The following is a 20855-nucleotide window of genomic DNA, read 5'->3' on the forward strand; positions in this document are numbered from 1 at the left end:
GAACCCATTTGTGAGAGATTTCATAAATAATGTGATTTTGAGTTCAAACTTAATTTTTTTTTTTAATTATTGTTAGCCCTATCTATGCTAAACCCATTTTTTAGCATTGAATTGACAAATACACTAACTATGTCCACATGGCATACATGGTAATAACTTGAAGAGATTGAGCAATGTTTTGTTATTTACCAAAACATTTTTATTTTAAAATGCCAAATAACATCTAAGAAATTATTTAGGTAACAGTATAGAACGTGGAGATTGGCCTTCTCAGCCATGGTTAAAATATAATTAAATATACAGAGAAGAAAATTAGAGCATTAACGTTTATGTACGGTTTTCCCAAGACCTTCCAAAGATCTAGTAGATGCAACTTCCTGTAGAAAGTATGTCTTGTGGAACCTTCCCAGTTTTTCAGAATGGGGAATTGGTAAGGGTAACAGGACTGAGTGAAAAGCTGGGGACACAACTAAAATGTGTACTTTATTTAAAATATTATGGATTTCTTTTGTAGAAAATATTTAAAACTTAGATGGGATATGGAGTCAAGTAACAATGCAAAAAAAAAAGGTTTTCTGATGAATTTTCATCATTAGATTACATTATAGTTTTAACATACTTTTTTTTTTCTTCAGTGTTTCATGTCGTTTTTTATTAATGTTGTAAAATTATAGATCCTAAATTTGCAGTTAGATTAATATGCAGGGCACTTTGCTTAGTAACAAAAACTTATCTTAGACGTAATTGTTATCCATATCAAATATATATATATATATAATTTCTAGGGGACAGAAATGGCACAAATTCGGTGGAATTGCCAATTATATTACGTTTTCGAGGTTGCCCTCTATGCATTGTGTGTGTTGTAAAGAGACCTCGGTCAGACCTGCATTTAATCATAGAAAAATCATGTACATTATCTTTTACAGGTGCACAGATGGCAGAGTTGGCAAGTCATGCCTGACGTGTGACAATTACTGCTTAAATGGAGGAACTTGCACTATCAATCGTGAAACAGAGATGCCAGAGTGCCAGTAAGAACTTGGCTAGGGTTAAGGGGAGAGGTGGAAAAAAAAATCTAATCAACTAGGGGAAATTTATAAGTGATGTAAGGAGCTCAAATATATTTTCTCGCTTTCACTGGACATTGGAAAAAGACGGGATTTATTTATGTATTAGTTTGTTTATGTTGTGCTCAATTGGTATTTAAAACACCACTCTGCCACGCTAATGTTCTTTTAATGAATAAAGTCATTGGGAAAGTGTACCCTAAAATGGCAATGATAAAAGTACTGGTGGTACACTAGTCTGGATGGAACACACAGGGCTTGTAAATAGTATATTTATATATCCTTTTATTAAAGATGGGATCTAGCACTATTCTGTTTTTAGAAATGAATGTGTAGGATGAAAATGTTTTAAATGATAGAATCTGTCATTTCTCCATCATTATGGCTTCATGGCTTATTCCAAAACACCTTTTAGCACAACTTCACTTGACGCTTAGACATTTTCTATTTCAGATGCCCACCAGACAGGACTGGTACTGTGTGTGACATGTTTGTGGGAATGACCCCGCAAAGCAGCAGTAAGTAAATATTTGCTGTATATGTTACGGAATGCTGCTCAGGATATTTTACTAAAATGTAACCAATATTTCAAGGCACCCTAAACTGTATCATTAAGGTCCCAGGACTTTATTTATTATAAACCATGAATTATTGATTACCCAGTCACAAAGAGCACTTATTTTAATTCACCACTACTTAACAGTCCTTTTTTAACTATTGAATCAAAAAGCAATACTTTAAAAATGCCAACTTTTGGGGGGCGGGGCCGGACCGCCGAGCGGAGCGGTCGCAGGGAAGATCAGCTCCCGCACACAATGACCCTATAAGCCCACTACTACTACAGATTAAACTCATCCAACGTACCCATCACTGCGACCCTCGATGGATGGGGGCCACCGGACCGGGGAGAGGCTTGCCTGATGGGTTTTAGTCCCCCGGACGGGGCGGGAGCTCTCTGGGCGGTGGGTGGAGTGGACGGCCGCCGCTCCACTATGCTGCCACCCGGAGCCCGATAGCCACGCTGCACTGGAACGGACCTGGCCCTGATCCCCCCCCCCCCATGGACCGGGGGGGTAATCCCGGTCCGCACCCCGTGGCCGCACTCAGAGTCCTCGCAGAGACGGCCGGAATCTAAGATGGCGGAGGCCGCGTGTGACAACATTGCCTCATGGCGCCTGACACAGACTGCTGATCCCCGCAGAACAGACATGCCAGGCACCTCACAGTGAGTAGGCAGAGCGGGGCCCCTAAGAGACACCTACCCCCAGTGGCAGATGGGAGAAGGAGGGGGGAGAGGCACAGCGAAAAGCGGCACCATAGCTACTACCACCTGCGCCATGCGCAGAGCTACTATCCCTCTGCCAGAACCGAGGGCCGGAACCCTAAACACAACGCCCCCCCCCCCCATCAATCAACCCACCAAACAGCATCCCATATCCAGCAGCAGCCCAAGACCACCAACAAGCCACGACTATGGACACGCAGCAGGATGGGGAAAGGCTCATGGAGGGAGAACAACAAGCTACAGATCAAGGGGACTATGGGCGAATATGCCTCACGTGAGCAACCTAATGTCACCTCATGCACCCACATTTAAGGACTTCCACATGCCAAGCCGAGGCCGATATACCGGCAACAACCATCCTGAACATGCTCAGAGACGCTAACTGCTGATTATCCACTACAGTCTCTATGCCTCCCGTACCATGTGGGGACCACAGAGTGCTTGAGGACTGATATTGCATGTCACTGATGACCTCTTCCTTACCCTCATGACAGCAGACATGTCTCCTCATATGTACACAGCCTGGGGGAACACTCTCACATTAAACGCCTACACAAGGCCGTATCCATGCATACAACACAGCACTATACTCGACCACTTATTGCTATGCACACATGGGAGTACCAGTCTCTGATGGCTCGGGGTGACTGATTTCAAGCGCTGACTCACTATATGCTTACACCAAGTTCACACAAGCGACACATACTCGACTATATATCGTGACAATATAAAAATGTGCACAGTAACTCTATGCTATGCCTCTTAACTTAACAACCTATGTATAACAATGAGTGTATGCCGTTGGGGCACTGCAAATGTAATCGCATCTGCTTATCTCTTGCACGCAAAAATAAAGAATTAAAAAAAAAAAAAAAAAATGCCAACTTTTGCTTTAGTTGTAACCAGGCTTCTATGAAAATATAGTCACAATTAATGGTTTCTTTCACCAGTTATAAGGAAACCGGAACTGATGTAATAGTGCAATGGGGGTATAAATTGGTGACCAATCCTCCCCGGTTAAGCAAGTGCCTCCTCATACCCCTTGTGCATGCTTATGTTGTAGAGGGCAGTTTAGGATGGTGGTGCTTTGGTCAATTAAGGTAACGACAAACAATAACCTCCTGCGGTGATGAAACTTGCATTGCATCTTAAAACATAAACCTGCTTTGATTTGATGACACAAAAACATACCTTACTTGCATAAATACAATATTAGGTGTTCAGCTGTATAATCTTCTATCTAGCTCTGTGTACAGAATGCATTGGTATTTAGCAGAATGCGTCAAAGCTCAAACACATTGTTGACTGGATATACAAGAAATGTCATACATGTAATTATACCAAACGTGTATATAGAGTGTCCTTTCCAGCTGAGATATTTCTGTAGGGAAATAAAGATAGAAGCACAGGCATGGAATAATGAACATATGTAGGAGATGCTTAATGATATATTCTGTATGACTAGCAGTAGTTCTTTTCAAACCTGGAGAAGTTGTTGAAATGATGTGAAATGTATTCATATGGAAAAGAGGGATTGTTGGCTAATGGAAGGAATAGTACATCATATGTCTGCCATTTTACTTGCTTTTGCAATTCATCCACTGTCCATTTCTCTCCCCTGCCCACAGGTACTACCTCCATTATAATTCCAGTTATAGTAATCATTCTCCTAGTCCTACTCGGTGTTGGTGTATTCGTGTGGTACAGACATCGGATGAGTGGGTGAGTAATGGTGGTATATTAGAAAACTATATATATATTATTATTATTATTTTTTTTTTTTTATCTTTTTTTTTAAATTGTGACATCTCCTGAATGGTTTGTATATATTAAATATTCTCCGTACATATTTTCTACTCCTTTCTTTTATAATTTGTACAGGAACTATTCATCTCTGAAAGGTTAACATACTTTGAATATCAAATTGATGAAATGTAAATCAACGTTCATTATCTTTCTGTAGGCCCAAATATGAAGTGTCGGCTATTCATATAATTGTACCCAATAGAGTACACACAGACTGATTCAACGGGTTTTGTTACTATACAGCACAATAGCCCTATGTTACGTCTAACACATTTTAAAACACTGAGTAAATTGTTGCCCATTTCTGATTAGTGTAATAATGTCATATTATCCGAGTAGTGTTTTGATCGTGTAAAGCAGTTTTACTGCTCCTCGCTGCTCCCTCGCGCTGAAGTGGTCTGGGTACCAATAGTGGTCCTTTAAATATCTCTAAATAAAAGGTCCTTAAAATGCGGTTAATACTTCTTATCAATTTTCGTTTTTACACCCCAGTTCAGTGATTAAAATCCTGTGCTGGCAACACATACTAAAGAGAATGCAAACCTGATAAAAGGAACCTGAATAAAATAAAGATGACCATGTAAGTCCACCTTGTAACAGTCTCAGATCCTTTAGGAATTAGCCCACAATTCACTGTAAAATCAGAACTAACTTTAAAAATTAAAAAGGTAGGACAAAACCCATTGAGTAATATCACATTAAAGTATAATTCATAAAAATGAAAAGGTTCACTCTGTCTACGTGGCACCTGTGTCACTACTGTGTGCTCTATTAGCGAATGTTTGGCTGTTTGAATGTTTCACAGAAGACATGAGCTAAAAGCACTGTTCTTGGGGGGCTAGTAGCAGCAAGAGCAGAAAACAAAAACTCCCTTTTATGCGTAATTATGTGCCTCTAGCCTCCCCTATCCTGGTTTGGAAAGCATAACGTCACAGCGTGGTTTGTATGACTGTAGTTGTGGACTTAATTTGCTGTGACGCTCAGATTAAACAAAGCTTGATCCAGAAAAAAAAAAGTGTGAAGAACTATTTATTTATTTTTTTTGGCTCTTAGGTTCTAATTGTAATTAGTTGTGCAGTAGAAAGTCCTAGTGGCACGATGTTGACCTTTGCAGTTCTAAAATATGTTATTTTTGTCAGGGGTATAACATTTGTCTCCTCATTATTTTTTATTATTTTATTTTCACAGAGCTAAAGGGTTCCAACATCAGCGAATGACAAATGGAGCTATGAATGTAGAGATTGGCAATCCCACCTATAAAATGTATGAGGGTGAGCCGGATGATGATGTAGGAGAATTGCTTGATGCAGACTTTGCTTTGGATCCTGATAAGGTAAACACCATAACTGCACGAAATTTAGGGATTCCACCTGTTTTGAAAGTAAGGTAATATTCTCTTAGTGTTTGCCTTGAGGTCTTCTAGAAAATTAATTTGAATATAATGAAAGAAGCTATCCATTCCTTTTGTTGCATTTTACATATCTCTTTTGATTCAAAACAATTTGAATAACTACTTAAAAAAAAAATAAAAAAATGTTTTTAAAAGTTTCCTAGCTACAACAGCGGTAACTTGAATTTTGTAATGAATTTGAGTTGTAAAATGATTACAAACGTCCAAAACGTCAAAACATGTTTAACAAAATAATATGAAGATTCTATTTTAATAATACAAAATTACAAGAGGCAAACCTCTATGCACCTTTCTACTTGCCCCAACATACGGAGGAGATCTTATTATGTAGGACATATGTGTAAAAAATATTATTAAAGCCATGTAAATTATATGCATTTTATTCTTCTAACCCAATGTTTTTTTTTTTTTTTGTCTTTATTTTTTTATTCCTTCTATATTTATTAACAATCTCAGCCCACGAACTTCACTAACCCAGTGTATGCCACCCTGTATATGGGTGCTCATAACAGTCGAAACTCGCTAGCCAGCACAGATGAGAAGAGGGAGTTGCTGTCTCGTGGAGGTGAAGAGGACTTCTCCGACCCTTTGGTGTAGGGTGAAAATTTTAATAAAATGAAAGAGAAATAGCTAAAAACTTTTTAAAAATATGGAGAAAACACACACACAACCTAATGTGTATAAAGTGTATAAATGAAGGACTACTTTTATATTTGATCTCAGTATTATAAATATATTTTTTTTTCCTTCCCATTAATTTTTTGGAACCTGTCTACATTCCCCTCAGTTCCACACCCATACATGCTTGGAGACTGCCTGTAACGGGACTCTGTAAATGGCACAGAAGTGGAACACAGATCTCGTCACTCATAGTATGAGTTAAAGTGTGGGAAGCAGTGGACAATGCAGAGGAGGAGGCAGCTTGTTTTTAAAATAAAATGTTAAAGAAGTCACACAAAACAAGAGAGGGCGATTTTATAATTTCAAGGGCTGGCCTTTTAACAAAAGACTGTTACGTTATTTTATCCACTTTGAGCATCGCCAAGATGGTACAACACAAGATTCGCCAGCTTGATATCTGTATTAGATTTTTACTTTATTTCTTTCATTTGCTTCATCGTTTAGCTATGGCACACAGTAAATAATTCTTTAGTTTTTTGTTTTTTTGTAATTTTATAGATGGGGCAATGTAATTTTCTGGCTGGACCTTTTAAAAACAATGTAAGTGGAATGTACCTTGGGATAATGAGAAGGTTTTGTAAAATGTCACTTTCATCAACTACTTTTCAACGGAACAGGAAGTGACATAGTGTAGCTTCCTGTCTGCATTTCCAAGAACGACATTCCTCATTTTATGTAACAATAAAATCACCATTGAGATTACAGGGAACTCCTGTCAAAGCAATGGACAAGCTGCTTATAAAAGTCTTATTGTGCCTCATCTCTGGAAAGTAGAGGAGAGTAATTCCCTCTTTCTAGCCAGAGAGAAGACTTTCCCGATCTAATGAATGTGTCAGAACAAAAAGTCCAGCCTTGCTACCAGTGCTCGCAAGTCATGGAGTGTAAGTAGGGCTTTGTCTGCAGTTAGTTTTGTGCAATCTAGCCCATTTGACAGTATCTGTAAAGAACAAAACAATATTTTTAAACTCCTTTTCTTGAAATCCTAGACAAAATGTAAGATTACCCAGTTCTACACCCAGGGCACTTTAGGGAACCCACATTGTAGAGTTATGGCTTCTGCCTTTTGGAAGATTTATAGAGTATGGAAAGAGCAGTGCTACAACACTTTAAATTATGTTTTAGTTTTATAAATCATGTTTTCTTTTCATATTGAGTGCAAATTTCCATTGCTGTCTAAAATACTTCTGGGAGAAAAATTAAAAACTTTTTCAAGATTTACCCCTTTTTTCTAAAGAATGTATCACTTTTAATTCCCGTACACTGGTTTGTGTAAATTGTATGAACACTAACCGCTTGGTTGAACCAGAACTGTTCACTTGGGACAAAAAGAAGGAACATTAATGTTACTTGAGGAGATGAGCATTTTTATATATGTGTGTCTTTTGTAGCACTGTTCTTTACATATATAATTATATTATTTGATTTGCAATTATTTCATGCACGGGGAGTATTCAGCAGGTCCATCTGGCAATAAATGGCTTAGTTTGGTCCTGATGGCAAATGTGTTGGCAAACAGTAAAGTTGTTTCATTTTTTTTTTATTTCTTCTGTGGGTGTTTCAGGAGTTTGCACATTCATGTTACATTTGCCTGCATTACACTAATTCAGTTATCAAACACATAAACACAGCATACTTTGGGGCTTTGCTTTTATTTGTTTTTGTTTATCTTCCTTTATCAGACATTGCATTTGTTTTTGTGCATATTTTTCACCTTTTATTTTTTTTAACTAACTTTTTTTGGGGGGGGGGCTTAAGATATTAACCATTTAAGATCCAGAGAGATGTAAAGCAACTTGCCTAGCAAAAAAAAAAAAAACCCTTGCTCTCACTGATCTTTGGATTAAAAAACAATTGAGGAGTTTTGGAAGAAAACTGTGAACGAAAATGTCTGTCTCACACACAATAGGGTGAATTAAGCTTGCCCTCTCCACTTTTGAGGAAAATTTAACTCAGGGGTAGCCAACGGGTAGCTCTGCCACTGTTCTAGGACTGATGTTTGATATATTATCGCCACCGATGTAAAAAGCATTCTGTAACCACCCCTGGCTAATGGCTTGAATAGCACGCATTTCAACAGCTGCTAGCTTTCTAGAACCATCTATGCCTATGCTTATTTGCCTTGTTAAATTTGACTTTTTTGTTTTTTAAATTTATTTTATACTGTCTGTCTCTCAGAAATAGTCTCTGTATGATGATACCCAATTTGCACATGGTCTATGGCTCAAAAGAACACTTTGGCTGCACTGTCGGTTTGATTATTTGTAACTGGCTTTTAGTTTGGATATCTTTAAAGACCTTTTACCCGTTTTACATCAGACTACCTGATTAATTTTCATTTTGGCAAGCAGCCTCAACAAGTATTCAACAATAAGGTATGGGCAGCAATACATGTCTTTCTAAGAGTTTAATTTTTTTTATTTTATTTTTTACGTTTAACGTTTTAATAGCCTTTTGATGTTTTTGTATAAAATGTTTTCACATTAAAAGAGATATTGAAATTATAACAAATATGTTGATCCTGGAATTCTTTTTTTTAGAAGCCACTAGTGCAAATTGGCTTTTCTTGCTATGGAAACTTGTCCTACATCAACTAGGAGGACTTACAGGAGTGGGTTTACTTATGATCCTAGCTTTGAAACAATCGGCTCATGTGATAGGAAATTCTAATAAGTAGGTACATGTCAATCCAATAAAAACATAATAATAATTTTGCAATAGTTGGCTTACTGAGAACAAGAGTCACTGGTTTCAGTCCTCTTTTTATTCAGTGCTTGATGAGGTGTAGCCTACAAGCAGCCCTCTGAGTTTGTAGAACTAAAACTACCATAATGCTTTGGTAACCTTAAGGAGCTGTAGTTCTAACGCTAACTTTCTGTAGGCCTCCACTTTCCAAGATCATGTGCAAATTTTCATTCAAATTAGAGCGATAATGTATATTGACATAGGATGCTATTTTACAGACTTCGCGGGTTAGCGATGAGTTGTTAAATTATCGGTTTTCAAACATTTTTGCACTAGAATTGTATGTTGTCTGCCCTTGCTGCGTCTTCAAAAATCCCATTCTCATTATTGGCCGTTTAGATATGGGGACATACCTCCAGCCATGTTAAATACATGAATATAAGTTTAGGGCAGTGACAACAGCTGGCTTCACAGTCGTACGCCAATTAAAAAGAACATTCCATTAATAACCATAGACACACTACCAAATGCGGCTGGGCTAAATGGTCCTACCACAAGTATCCTATGTCTATTTTTGTTTTGTCTCCAAAGTTACACTTCTGATCAGGATACCATTCCTCTTTTCTCATTGATGCATATGTTAAGGTACATAAAGTTAACAAACTTCTTTTTTTTTTTTTTTATCTCTCTGGAAAGCACTCAACTCAAAATCTTTTGTTGGGCTGAATTGAGGGAGGCAGGGTTACAAAGAGTTTTAATAATTTTTGCTGGATTACTTTACAACTTAAATAACACAGAATATTGTTATAAATAAAATGAAAAACTATACCAAATTGTTTCTTGTCTCATTTCTCCTTTGTAATATTTTTTTTGGATGTGATTGTGAATGCAATTCATTAAATCCGTTCTAAGTTCATAGTTTACTAAAACTATACTTCCTGATACTGCTTGCTCAACACTTTACGATACAAATGCATGCCACCCATATATCTCCATAATAAAGGGGGGTGGGGGAGAGAGTTGGAGGAGGGCTAGTTTTTTTTTTTTTTTTTGTGAACTTTACTCACATCCACTTTTGCTGATACCAATGACCACTTAGTGTTTACTAATTCTGCTAATTGGATATACATCAAGAAAACGCTGTATTTGTCCAATTAAAGGAACATTTCAAGCTGAATAACAGTGTATGGGGTGCCAGGAGTACTGATAGTTTTTAGCCAGATAAGTAGTCAAACTGAATGATTTGACAACTTAACTGGGGTCCATCTGGCACAGGTAACCTCACAAAGGCCATCCTGCTACCTTAAATATTACTGGGCTGTAGTGGTTATGGTGCCTGGAGTGTTTATTTAATTGCCATAGCAACTCCACCAGTGCTCAATAAGTTTGTCGGAACATGTACCGTTCATCTGCCAAATTTCACAAGTGTTTTGGTAGGTTAGGTAGGTAGGTTTTGGTGCTGAAATAAAAACAGAATATGAAAACTCTGAGAACAGGTAAACGCTTAGATAAACTCTGTAGCTTGCCCTTCGGTTAGTCCCTGCTCAGGTCTAAAAAACTTGCGCTCACTTGTGCCATTACAATGAGAACCTATACAATTTGGATACCAGACTGATCCCATCCATAAGGGTAATTCATAATAGAAATGCCAGCACATTCTCTCTGCACAAGATACAACAACCCCAGACGATTGTTTTGACCTTTGCTTCCGTGTTCTCATACTCCATTTTTGGTGCTAAAATGTATGTTAAAATTGTATTTATATATATATATATATATATATATATATATATATATATATATATATATATATATATATATATATATATATATATATATATATATATAATATGTGTGTGTGTGTTGGCAGGATGAACAGACTCTTGACAAACTTCAAATGCAAGCTTTAGGATAAAATAGTACTGCAGTTTATTTGCACTTTCCACAGGTTATACAATGCTGTGCTTAACATAAAAAAAATAAAAAAAATAAGAAAATAAATCCTACTCCAACTTGGAGATTTACTAAACAGCAGTGTTCCCAACTATCCTACTGGCAAGCTAATCCAATTCCCAGTTTTAAACAATTTAAACAGAGCACTTTAAGCAGGCTTTGACACAGTACCTTTTCCTTTAGAGCAGGCTTCCCCAAACTCTGGCACTCCAGATGTTGCTGAACTACAACTCCCATGATCCCATGATGCTAGAAGGGGAGAGTAAAAACAAAATAATTAGACATGTGCAATTCGTTTCGGTCTGAATATGAATTTGGACGAATTTCGGGCAATTCGGACATTCGGTTAATTGCCAAGGTCCCGAATTTCTGAAGTGCTGAAGTTCCGAAGCACAGTATTGCCTAAGTACTAATATACTTACCCAGTGAAAGAAGAAGAATGTTACATTGTAAACAATTTTAAATAAAAAAGTATACAAACATAGTCATGATTCACCTGTAAGCATTTGCAACACTTACAACAATCAAGTAACAATCAAGTAACATACATTCATATAAAATGTAAGTTACTTGGCCAGTCAATGTAATGACAGGAATGAATAAGTAGATAACGCCCTAATTCCCACGGTATTAGGGAGCTATCTACTAAAAGGCTGAAAGACCTAAATTGGTCTTTCAGCCAAATTTACGAATACTAAGTAAAGATTACTTAGTATTAGTAAATTATGCCCCTACTCACTATACCGCGAGTAGGGGCATGTCTATTCAACAGTGAGCAGCCTGTGGCTGCTCACTGTTAATAAAAATAAAAAAGTCCCCCTTCCCGAGCCCCCACCCCTGAGCGGCAGGTGGGGGCCCTAAATACTAAAAAGGGGGGGGACCTAATGTCCTCCCCCCTGGCCCCCACCCCGGAGCGGTGGGTGGGGGCCCTAAATAGTAATGGGGGTGGCTAATGTCCTCCCTCCTGGCCCCCACCCCTGAGCAGTGGGTGGGGGCCCTACAATAAAATAAGGGGGGACCTAATGTCCTCCCCCCTGGCCCCCACCCCTGAGCGGTGGGTGGGGGCCCTAAATCCTAAAAATGGGGGACCTAAGGTCCTCCCACCTGGCCCCCACCCGTGAGCGGTGGGTGGGGGCCCTTTATACTAATAAAGGGGGGGACCTTATGTCCTCCCCCTGTCCCCCACCCCTGAGCGGCGGGTGGGGGCCCTAAATACCAATGGGGGGGGGGACCTTACTTATATTAATGCATAGAATGAATTTTACGTGTCGTCTTGCTCAGAAATGCTTTAGACTTGAGAAAGGTAGGTTCTCCCGAAAGCTTGTCATTAAAAACATTCTGTTAGTCGAATAAAAAAGGTATTCCAACATACGGCTTTTATCTGTTTTTTACATCTACATCACTGGACTAATATGGCTACAATCTCTACTATATAAATATATGTTTAAAATTTGTAATATTGAAACTGCTACCTGTAACAGACTTGTTGCTAAATGACCAAGTCATCCAGACTATAAAGATCGCTGTATATAATATTGTATCTTTATTTATTTATTGAATAGTGAATTGACAACCACATTACAAGATGTACGTTCAAATAATCTTTTGGGTTTGTTTTTTTTGTTTGTTTGTTTTTGTTACACAGTGGTGACTTGCTTTTTTCATTTTTTTTTATTTTTTTTTAATTCTTTATTTTTGTGGTGCAGGTAATGAGTTACAAACATATAAAGTAAATCATAGCAAGGTTTCACATTCTGTTCACATAAAAGAAAACCGTAAAAAACACTACACCATTTAAGTCTTGACTGTCTATTCTATGGGTAGGCCATATGGTGATGCTATCTAAGCTCGATGCTAGGAGAATATGGTCATACCCCTGGGTGCAGTTCCCTAGTTGTTATGATTTTCTAGATTTAGTGGGGGGGATGTAGCATAAGCCCTTACTTTCTTCCGTGGGGTGTGTAGTCCAGTTCCGTCATATCAGGGTAAAGTTGAGTTTCGAACCCTTAACCTAAGGGGTCGCGGAAGGGGGTATCTAGTCATGTATAAAATACATAAAACTGTGGCGCATGCTAATTACAGAACTGCTCTCGTATACGTAGTAAGGCACTATATGTGATTCTCTATTAACTTAAAGTAATAGAGGTAAACAATGAAAGTAACAAAACATAAGAAACAAAACGTAGGCCGACATATGTGCAGTGGGTATGATGTTATTAGCTATAATAGGTTAGCCCTATGGCTCTGCACCATTTCTGCTCAGGTCCCTGCCGTTTTATTAGAGCCGCCTCTGGGAGTAAATGGGACAGTTCTCATATGTGAGCTGTGGAGGTGGTAGGTGTCTCCTGAGCCCTTGTATCTGGTGAGTCCCAAAGCAAGCAGGAAATCTGGGGCTTCTGAGATAGAGGTGAGCTTTAGGACAGTGTTGTGCTGTATCACGGCTAGGGTTCTTGGCATCAGCCATCGATAGTCCACCTTTGCGTGTTGGAAGTGGTTTCGCCACTGCAGTGTATTCCATTTGATGTCTTGAAAAAAGGGGAGTCTGGACAACTCAAAGTCCAGTGGGGTCTTTTCTATGATTGCTGTGAGTATGCGATGTTTGAATAGGATTGAGTGACAGCGGACAATTACATCTCGCAGAGCTGTAGTTAGTGCTTGTCTTGCTTTATGGATGCGGAAATGTCCATCAAATTCTAGCTTCTTGGCCTGGGTGTGGGGCAGCAGTGTTGCAGTTGGCCTCCGTAGATTGTGAGGCAGTTCGGTCGGACCTACAGAGTCCGGTATTCCCCAGATTTTGATGTTCGGCCGTGATTGTGATCTTCCATGGTGTCTAGCTTAAACTGGAGCACTGAGTTAGTTGCTTGCAACTGGTGCAGGGTATCCCCCACATTTTTAATTTCTTGGTGAATATCCATGATATCTTCCTCTGTGGCCTGGACTCTTTGTGACACTGCTTGTATCTCATGTCAACGTCAAACATTTGCTTCATCTCGCTTATCAACTGCCTTATGTCATGCTTTGTGGCAGGTGCTAGGTCGTCCCGTTCAACATGTAGCTCAGTAGGTAGTTGAGGTTTGATGAGAGTTGCCCTTTCCCGTTGGGTTTAGTTCTGGGCTGTTGGAGCTAGGTTCCGGCTCAGGGTCGGCCACCATTTTGTGACGATAAAATGCTTTTGAGGGAATTTCAAATAATTTGTGAGAATTCACAGGCATACATTTTAACTCTGTGTATTGTCACATTTTGGGAAAAGTGCATCCATTCATTTGTGCATAAATTACCATCTATTCAGCTTTCATATTAAATTTAAATTTGACATGTTAATGCACTCAAAGGGTTTTGTGGGGTTTTTTTTTCCCCCTCCATTTTTGTTAAAGGCTTACTCCAAGTACCATGACCATTTCAATGAATTGCAGTGGGATTAGGGCCTGTAGCCTCTTTACACATACCTAGTGTAAGCATCCTTGGGCTGTTGCTAACCAGATTCTATGCATATTGCTATGCACAGAACTGCATTAATTTGCTGAGAGCAATAACCTGACGCTTTCAACCAATGAATGTCTGACAAGAAGGACTTCCAGCTTCTGCAACTCTGCAGCAGCCCAATGTGGTCACCGGCTGGAGAGGAGACCAGTGGGCTGTAGTGGTTATGATGCTTGGAGTAACGCTTTAAAACATCAGCATTTACTAGTTGAAAAAAAATACATAATCCTAAAAGCAAGAAAATTCTATTTTCTTAGCTGAAGAACTTATTTATACAACTTAGCTGATGTACCCCCGTAAAAGAGCATAAAATACATTATCAATACTTATTGATAGTTTGAGTGTACCCCAAAACATATTTGGACTCTATACAAATGTTCATGAAAATAGACTTTTTTGTTTAAATTTTTTATTTATTTTTTAAATCTTGCATTATTAAAAATAAAATACTTGATGTTTTTTAAACTATATATAAATAATAAAATGCTGTGATATAAAGGGATCTAAATCTTCCTGGTGGGTTTAATGGTTTCTTTAGTTAAGGAGAGGAGTGAATACCTCTCAAAGTCTTAAAGTAAACACTTGTACTGAGAACATGACTGCTGACCAACTTTATTCCCCAGTTGCCCCAAATAAAACACGCCAGACCTGAACAAGTTGGGTAAGGGCAACGGCCACAGCTTTATTTAACCATAAACATCATGCCAGCAAATTTATCTTTCAGCTGTTGGGGTGTTCTCCAACAGACAGCTCTACACCGTTCTCCAAGAGTCCAGAGCAGCCTGCCTCCCGTCATCAGCTTCCGGTAGGCTGCGACTCCCCAAGCTGCCTTGGTGTTTTCATCCCTTGTATCTGAGCTTGCCAGGAGAAAGCGCAAGCTGTGACAAAACAAAGCACAAGACACAGACACCAGAAACAAAACACAACCAAATCTATTACTGGGAGGGAGGGTGGGAAAGTCTGGATCCTTCAACTCGTCTGCGCTGACTGGTAAGGCCGCTCCTCCCTTCCCCCTTTTCATCTCCTGGTCCCTATTTGCAACTATGTATCTATCTGGGGACCAACCCCTAACCCTGGGCATCAGTCATGCTCTCCCTTCCTTATTTTCCAGGGAGAAACCTGACTGCTGACCCAGATCATTTTATTTCCCCTATTTCCTGAAATAAAACACACCAGACCTGAACAAGTTGCGTAAGGGAAACGGCCACAGCTTTATTTAACCATAAACATCATGCCAGCAACTTCATCAATCAGCTGTTTGGGTGTTCTCCAACAGGCCGCTATACACCGTTCTCCAAGAGTCCAGAGCAGCCTGCCTCCCGCCATCAGCTCCCGGCAGGTTGCGACTCACCAAGCCACCTTGGCGTTTTCATCCCTTGTATCTGCGCTGGCCAGGAAGAACCACCACCGCGATGTCAACCTTGTCTCCCACCTCTTGTCAACATCACGCCCCCCCGCAGACGGCGCCGCCTCCAGCCCTGATTGCAACCCCACATTAAAAATGTCCAACCCATTCAAATCAAGATGCACACCGTCCTTTCTCATCAGGCTCCCATTCTCCCCTTCGAGCTCCACGTGTCGAACCACAATCCCTCTCAAACGGTGCATGAATCTGGCCACCATCATGTTCAACTTGCGCCTGCCTCTCTCCAAACTCTGGGCATTGGGGAACTCCCGCCAACAGGGCCTAAGAACTATCTCCGACCATATCAGAGTGAGATCCCAGAAAAGCGCGAGGCACCGAGCCAGGTCGTGCTTGATGGCAAATCCACTGCGCGGGTCCGACCCAAATCGTTCCCTCTGGCATGGATGACCAGGGACACTGGGCCCGACATGCATCTACTCAGAGCCACACACTCTGGGTAAACCATGTTCCACGTTAGTCCCCTGATACCTCTCCAGTGAAATCGAGCTATCTCGGAGGAAAAACCCAGATTGCGTCCGTACGGCCGTTCCATGGCTCGCCCAGCCGCCCAATTAACATACGTTTGGATTTTGGGACACTCTTAACGGGGGATTGAGTCTAGAAAACAATATTTATAACAAAGTTGGTCTAACGTATCTCCTAAACCGACCCGATTCCCATCTACCCAAGCGCTTAATAGAATCATCAGAAAACCCCATCATGCTTGCCTGGGTAGCCGCCCCAATCCTAAAAGAATGTGCGGAAAACCCTGCCAGACCCACCTTGCAGGCCATCAAGGAGGCCTGCAGCAAAGCAGAGAATGGATACATTGACAGAGGTGACCCATCTTCATGAACCGGGAAGGAACCCACCTTACCTGACCGTATCTGCATATACTTACGAAACAATAGCACCGGACAGAATTCCCCCCCCCGGTGGACCCAATATGAACCCATGCTTCTTTTCCTGCTTGATACGTCTTCAACTGCTGAATACAAATGTCCACCTCCGAATCCGTTCAACAAACATCCGACAATAGCAACAGAGATACCGACCTTTGATTCTGTGCCACGAGCTCACCCACCCAAAATGCCCCGTCAAAATAGAACGAAAAAGCCAACTGAAACAAAACCGACTCAAAACCCGATGAGCAAACGGCCCTTAGGAGTCGCCACAAAAAGATCCACCAAAATAGGACAGTGATCCACTACTCTCCGGCGCTGCCATCCACGCAGAATCTCTACTTTCTCTCTATCCATTTCTTGGTGACATCCCTCCAACCCAGGAACCGAAACAAAAAAGACAAGGCCAATATAGCCTTTTCGGATGCCGAATACAACTTACCTTGACTCAGGAGTCCGTCCAAATACCTGAGAGTCACCTCAAACCGGTCCTCTTCCGAAGAGAAACCAAGCCCATGATCGACCAATGCCAGCCAGCCCTGCCATATCGCCTGATATGCCCCCCAGGAGGAATCAGACAATGAATCCCGAATCAAGCCCATCAGGCCTCCGACAGATCCCATAAGGATGTTGGGCATCTCAAGCCAAGCTCTTCCGCCTCTGGCGCTGACTCTCGAAACCTCTACCACTGAAAGAGAGATAAAGAGTCAGCCACCACATTCAAAACTCCTGGTACATGACAAGCTTTTATCCAAACATTAAACTGTAAACTTAACACCAATTGTTGAAGCAGTGCCAAGACCGGAGGGGATTATGGCGACGAACGGTTTATTACGTGGACAACACTCATGTTGTCGGCATGAAAAACCATTGTGTGATCCTGAAGCTCGGGACCCCATAGCTCCAGCGCAACCACGATGGGGAACAATTCCACAAATGTCAGATTGCGCAACGGCGCCATGCCCCGCCAGGTGACAGGCCACCTATGTGTGCACTACTGACCCCTAAAATACACCCCAAACCCGACGGAACCCGACGCGTCCGTAAACAAATCAAGCGCTGAGTTAGCCGAGGCCTCCCTAAGCCAACAGGATTGCCCATTGTATTGCTCCAGATAGGAGCTCCACACTAAAAGGTCACTCCGAATGCGCCGGGATATCCTGATGAAATGGAAAGGCTCATGAACCCCAACGGTGGCCAGCTACAGCCTCCTACAGAAAGTCCTATCCATGGGCAGAACTGACACGCAAAATTCAAGTGACCGAGCAAGACCTGCATCTGCCTCAGCTGCACTTTCTTGGTGCACCTCACCAGGTCCACCATCTGTAAAAGAAGCGCCAACTTCTCATCCGGCAAGCAAAAAACCATGCGGTCAGCATCGATTTCGATACCTAAAAAGGATAACTCCGACACCGGCCCCACGGTTTTCTTCTCTGCAATGGGCACCCCGAAAAACAATGACCCCTTCCGAAATATGTCCAACAATACTTGACCGACCTGAGAACGTGCCAGCCTGAAGAATAGGAAATTGTCAAGGTAGTGGGTAAGAGACACATGCCCAGGTACCTGCACCGTGGCCCATTCCAAAAACGGGGAAACATCTTGAAGTAACATGAGATGGCAAATCCCATGGGGAGGCACATGTTATAGTAGAAAAACCCGCGGAAATGGCAGCCCAGCAGGTGAAAACAATATGGGTGGACAGGCAATAATCGAAAAGCTGATTTGATGTCGGACTTTGCCTGACTGCGCCCCGGGACCCGCCAACCAGACCAACACCAGGGCCCTGTCGAAAGACGCGTATCGAGACCAACAGATCTCCTTGTCAATATCATCATTCACGATCCACCCGCTGGATAGGACAGGTGCTGAATCAATCAAAAGGAACCTGACTCTTTCCTCGGGACCACACCCAAAGGAGAAATACACAAATTACTAAAAGGGGAAAAATCTAAAGAGCCTGCCATTTGGCCCAGCCGCACTTCGTTGTTCAATTTTTCCATCAAAAGATCCTCCTTACCCCGCACCGACTGAAGATTCCTCACAAATTGCCCAGACTCTGAGGCCACAAACGGAATCCAGAAACCTGTGGAGAACCCCTTCAACAGGACCCCAGTGTCATGACGCCTAGGGTACTGCTCGCATCCTTACCGCGCTCACAGGAGTCCTCGTCTCTGAGAACCTCATATTGGCCAGTAATTCTGGAGGCCGGCTTCCCCTTTCTAAAGCATCGCACTGCGGGATGGGCTCCCCCACAGAAACTGTACCATCTGCATTGGCCCTCGTTAAAGAGCCAGCACACGCTTTTTTCCCCCCTAGCCGACGTACCAGCAGGTATGCTGGCTGCTCCGGGAAAGAGAGAGGGACGGCATGGGGTCATCATCAGCAGCCACAGGTTGCCGCCCTGACTCCCAAAGTCCATCTCTGGACAAACCGCCATTCTCTGCCAAGACTGCTGGTCGTGCTTGAACCAGCACTGCCCCCCGTAGATCTTGTAAGCACCCCAGATCAGATCCAAGTATCCAAACAACAAGAGAGCACGTTCTCCAAAACGTCGCACCAGAACACTAAAAGATGGCAAACCCATGCAGCTAATTACCGAACGTCCGCGGAAGGTGCTTACCTCTGTCCGACTCCTGAAACTCACCTCGCCGTGGCCTATCCATGGCCTACCTGTCCGTGGGCACCACTGATAACAAGTCGACATACCCCTCCAGATCTTTCCTTCACCTCCACAGGAACGTGTAAGCCCAGTGGAGCCATGACGCAGCCCAGCATAGCTTGTGCCTGTACCCTCACCGCTCCCCCTCACCCCCCCCCCCCCGGGAGCCTATCCAGCACAGCCCTAACTAAGTCTCTCAAATGCCCAGACTTGTCTACCACTGACCCACCCAATGCGCACCAAACGCTAGCGCAGGCCAATTTACCGCTCCTGGGGGGGAAGGCACTGCCGATACCCACAGCTCTGGGCCTTCCGGAACTTCCACCTCCTCATCAGAGTCAGACCGAGACCTGGAAAGACCCCTCTGGGCATCCGGCACCCGACCTGTAGCATGCCTCAGTCCTCAGTCTTCTGTTGATGTCCTCCCTGAACCTCGTAGTCCACCGCTGGGACCTCTGACACGGCAGGAAGGCACCTCACCGCTGTCGTGTACTCGCTCCTTCCGTATTTACAGCGCCCCCGGGGCACTACGCGTCCAACGTCATGATGACACTTCCGGACGATTCGGAAAAGGAGGGCTGTGGGATCTTCCCGCCAACGAGACGCCATCTTGGGGCCTACCTTCCGTCCCGGGTCCTGTCTGTCCTTGACGCACTGCTTCGGGAGAAATATGCGGCATCCGGCCTCACTCACCGTCCGACACCCGACCTCTCCGCAGGAGTCCACCACACCGTACCGGGCTAGGAGACAGGCACAATGGCGCAGACTACACAAAAAAGATGGCTATCCGAGAAAATGCAATGGATATTTAAACTGGGGGCATTAATGCCCAACAGTTTAAATATTGATTTTGAACTCATACATTTTTTAGAGTAGACCACCCATATATTTCACATCTTACATCCCCAAGACACTTATACTATATTTTATAATTTTTATATTTTATAATTTTTAATCATATATTTTTCAATATATTTTTTAGTATTATTCCTCGATTTATGAGGAGTATACCTTTAAAGATGAGGTGTAGTGTTCCACTTTTTCACACAAGTTATAGAATCAAATTTAGGTTACCTTTTCCATAGCAAAGAGAAGACACCGAAAAGGATTACCTGATTTTAGAATATGTATGGCAATTTTTAGTGGTGGTTAAAAAGCTTTTGAAGAGGAGTACCCCTTTAAATCCAATTTAATTTATATAGATGTTTAATTTCAAACGGTTGTTTTATAAGGAATACATGCGTATGTATGTTCACATGTATATACATACATTCCTTGACACTTTTTAAGGAAGAAACCATAAATATTTTCAGGGAAATGTATTCCTTTAAAACTATATGCAAATCACTGTTGTCCTATAAGAAATATATTATAACAATAGTCTCCCATATACACCTATATGATTCCTATGTTAAGTAAAATGTGTCTTTGCAAAACCCTGTTTTGCATAATTTTGACAGGGTATAATGAAAACAGCCGCTATTTCAATATATGTTGATTGCATATGTGTTTTGGAAA

At 41.7% G+C, this 20855-nt stretch overlaps 1 protein-coding gene across 2 annotated transcripts in view; it reads left to right on the forward strand.

The window, feature by feature from the left end:
• The window catches only part of LRP1 (LDL receptor related protein 1), a 312569-nt gene extending 304815 nt beyond the window's left edge, over positions 1–7754 (forward strand). For both annotated transcript variants that reach the window (XM_063427333.1, XM_063427338.1), the window contains exons 85-89: positions 930–1034; positions 1524–1588; positions 3984–4077; positions 5350–5494; positions 6029–7754. In XM_063427333.1, coding sequence (XP_063283403.1) covers positions 930–1034; positions 1524–1588; positions 3984–4077; positions 5350–5494; positions 6029–6169 — 550 coding nt within the window. In that variant the 3' untranslated portion in view covers positions 6170–7754. The remainder of the gene's footprint in view (positions 1–929; positions 1035–1523; positions 1589–3983; positions 4078–5349; positions 5495–6028) is intronic.
• The last annotated feature ends 13101 nt before the right edge of the window (positions 7755–20855 follow it).

This window comes from Pelobates fuscus, chromosome 1 (assembly GCF_036172605.1).
Source record: "Pelobates fuscus isolate aPelFus1 chromosome 1, aPelFus1.pri, whole genome shotgun sequence".
Taxonomy (NCBI): Eukaryota; Metazoa; Chordata; class Amphibia; order Anura; family Pelobatidae; genus Pelobates; species Pelobates fuscus.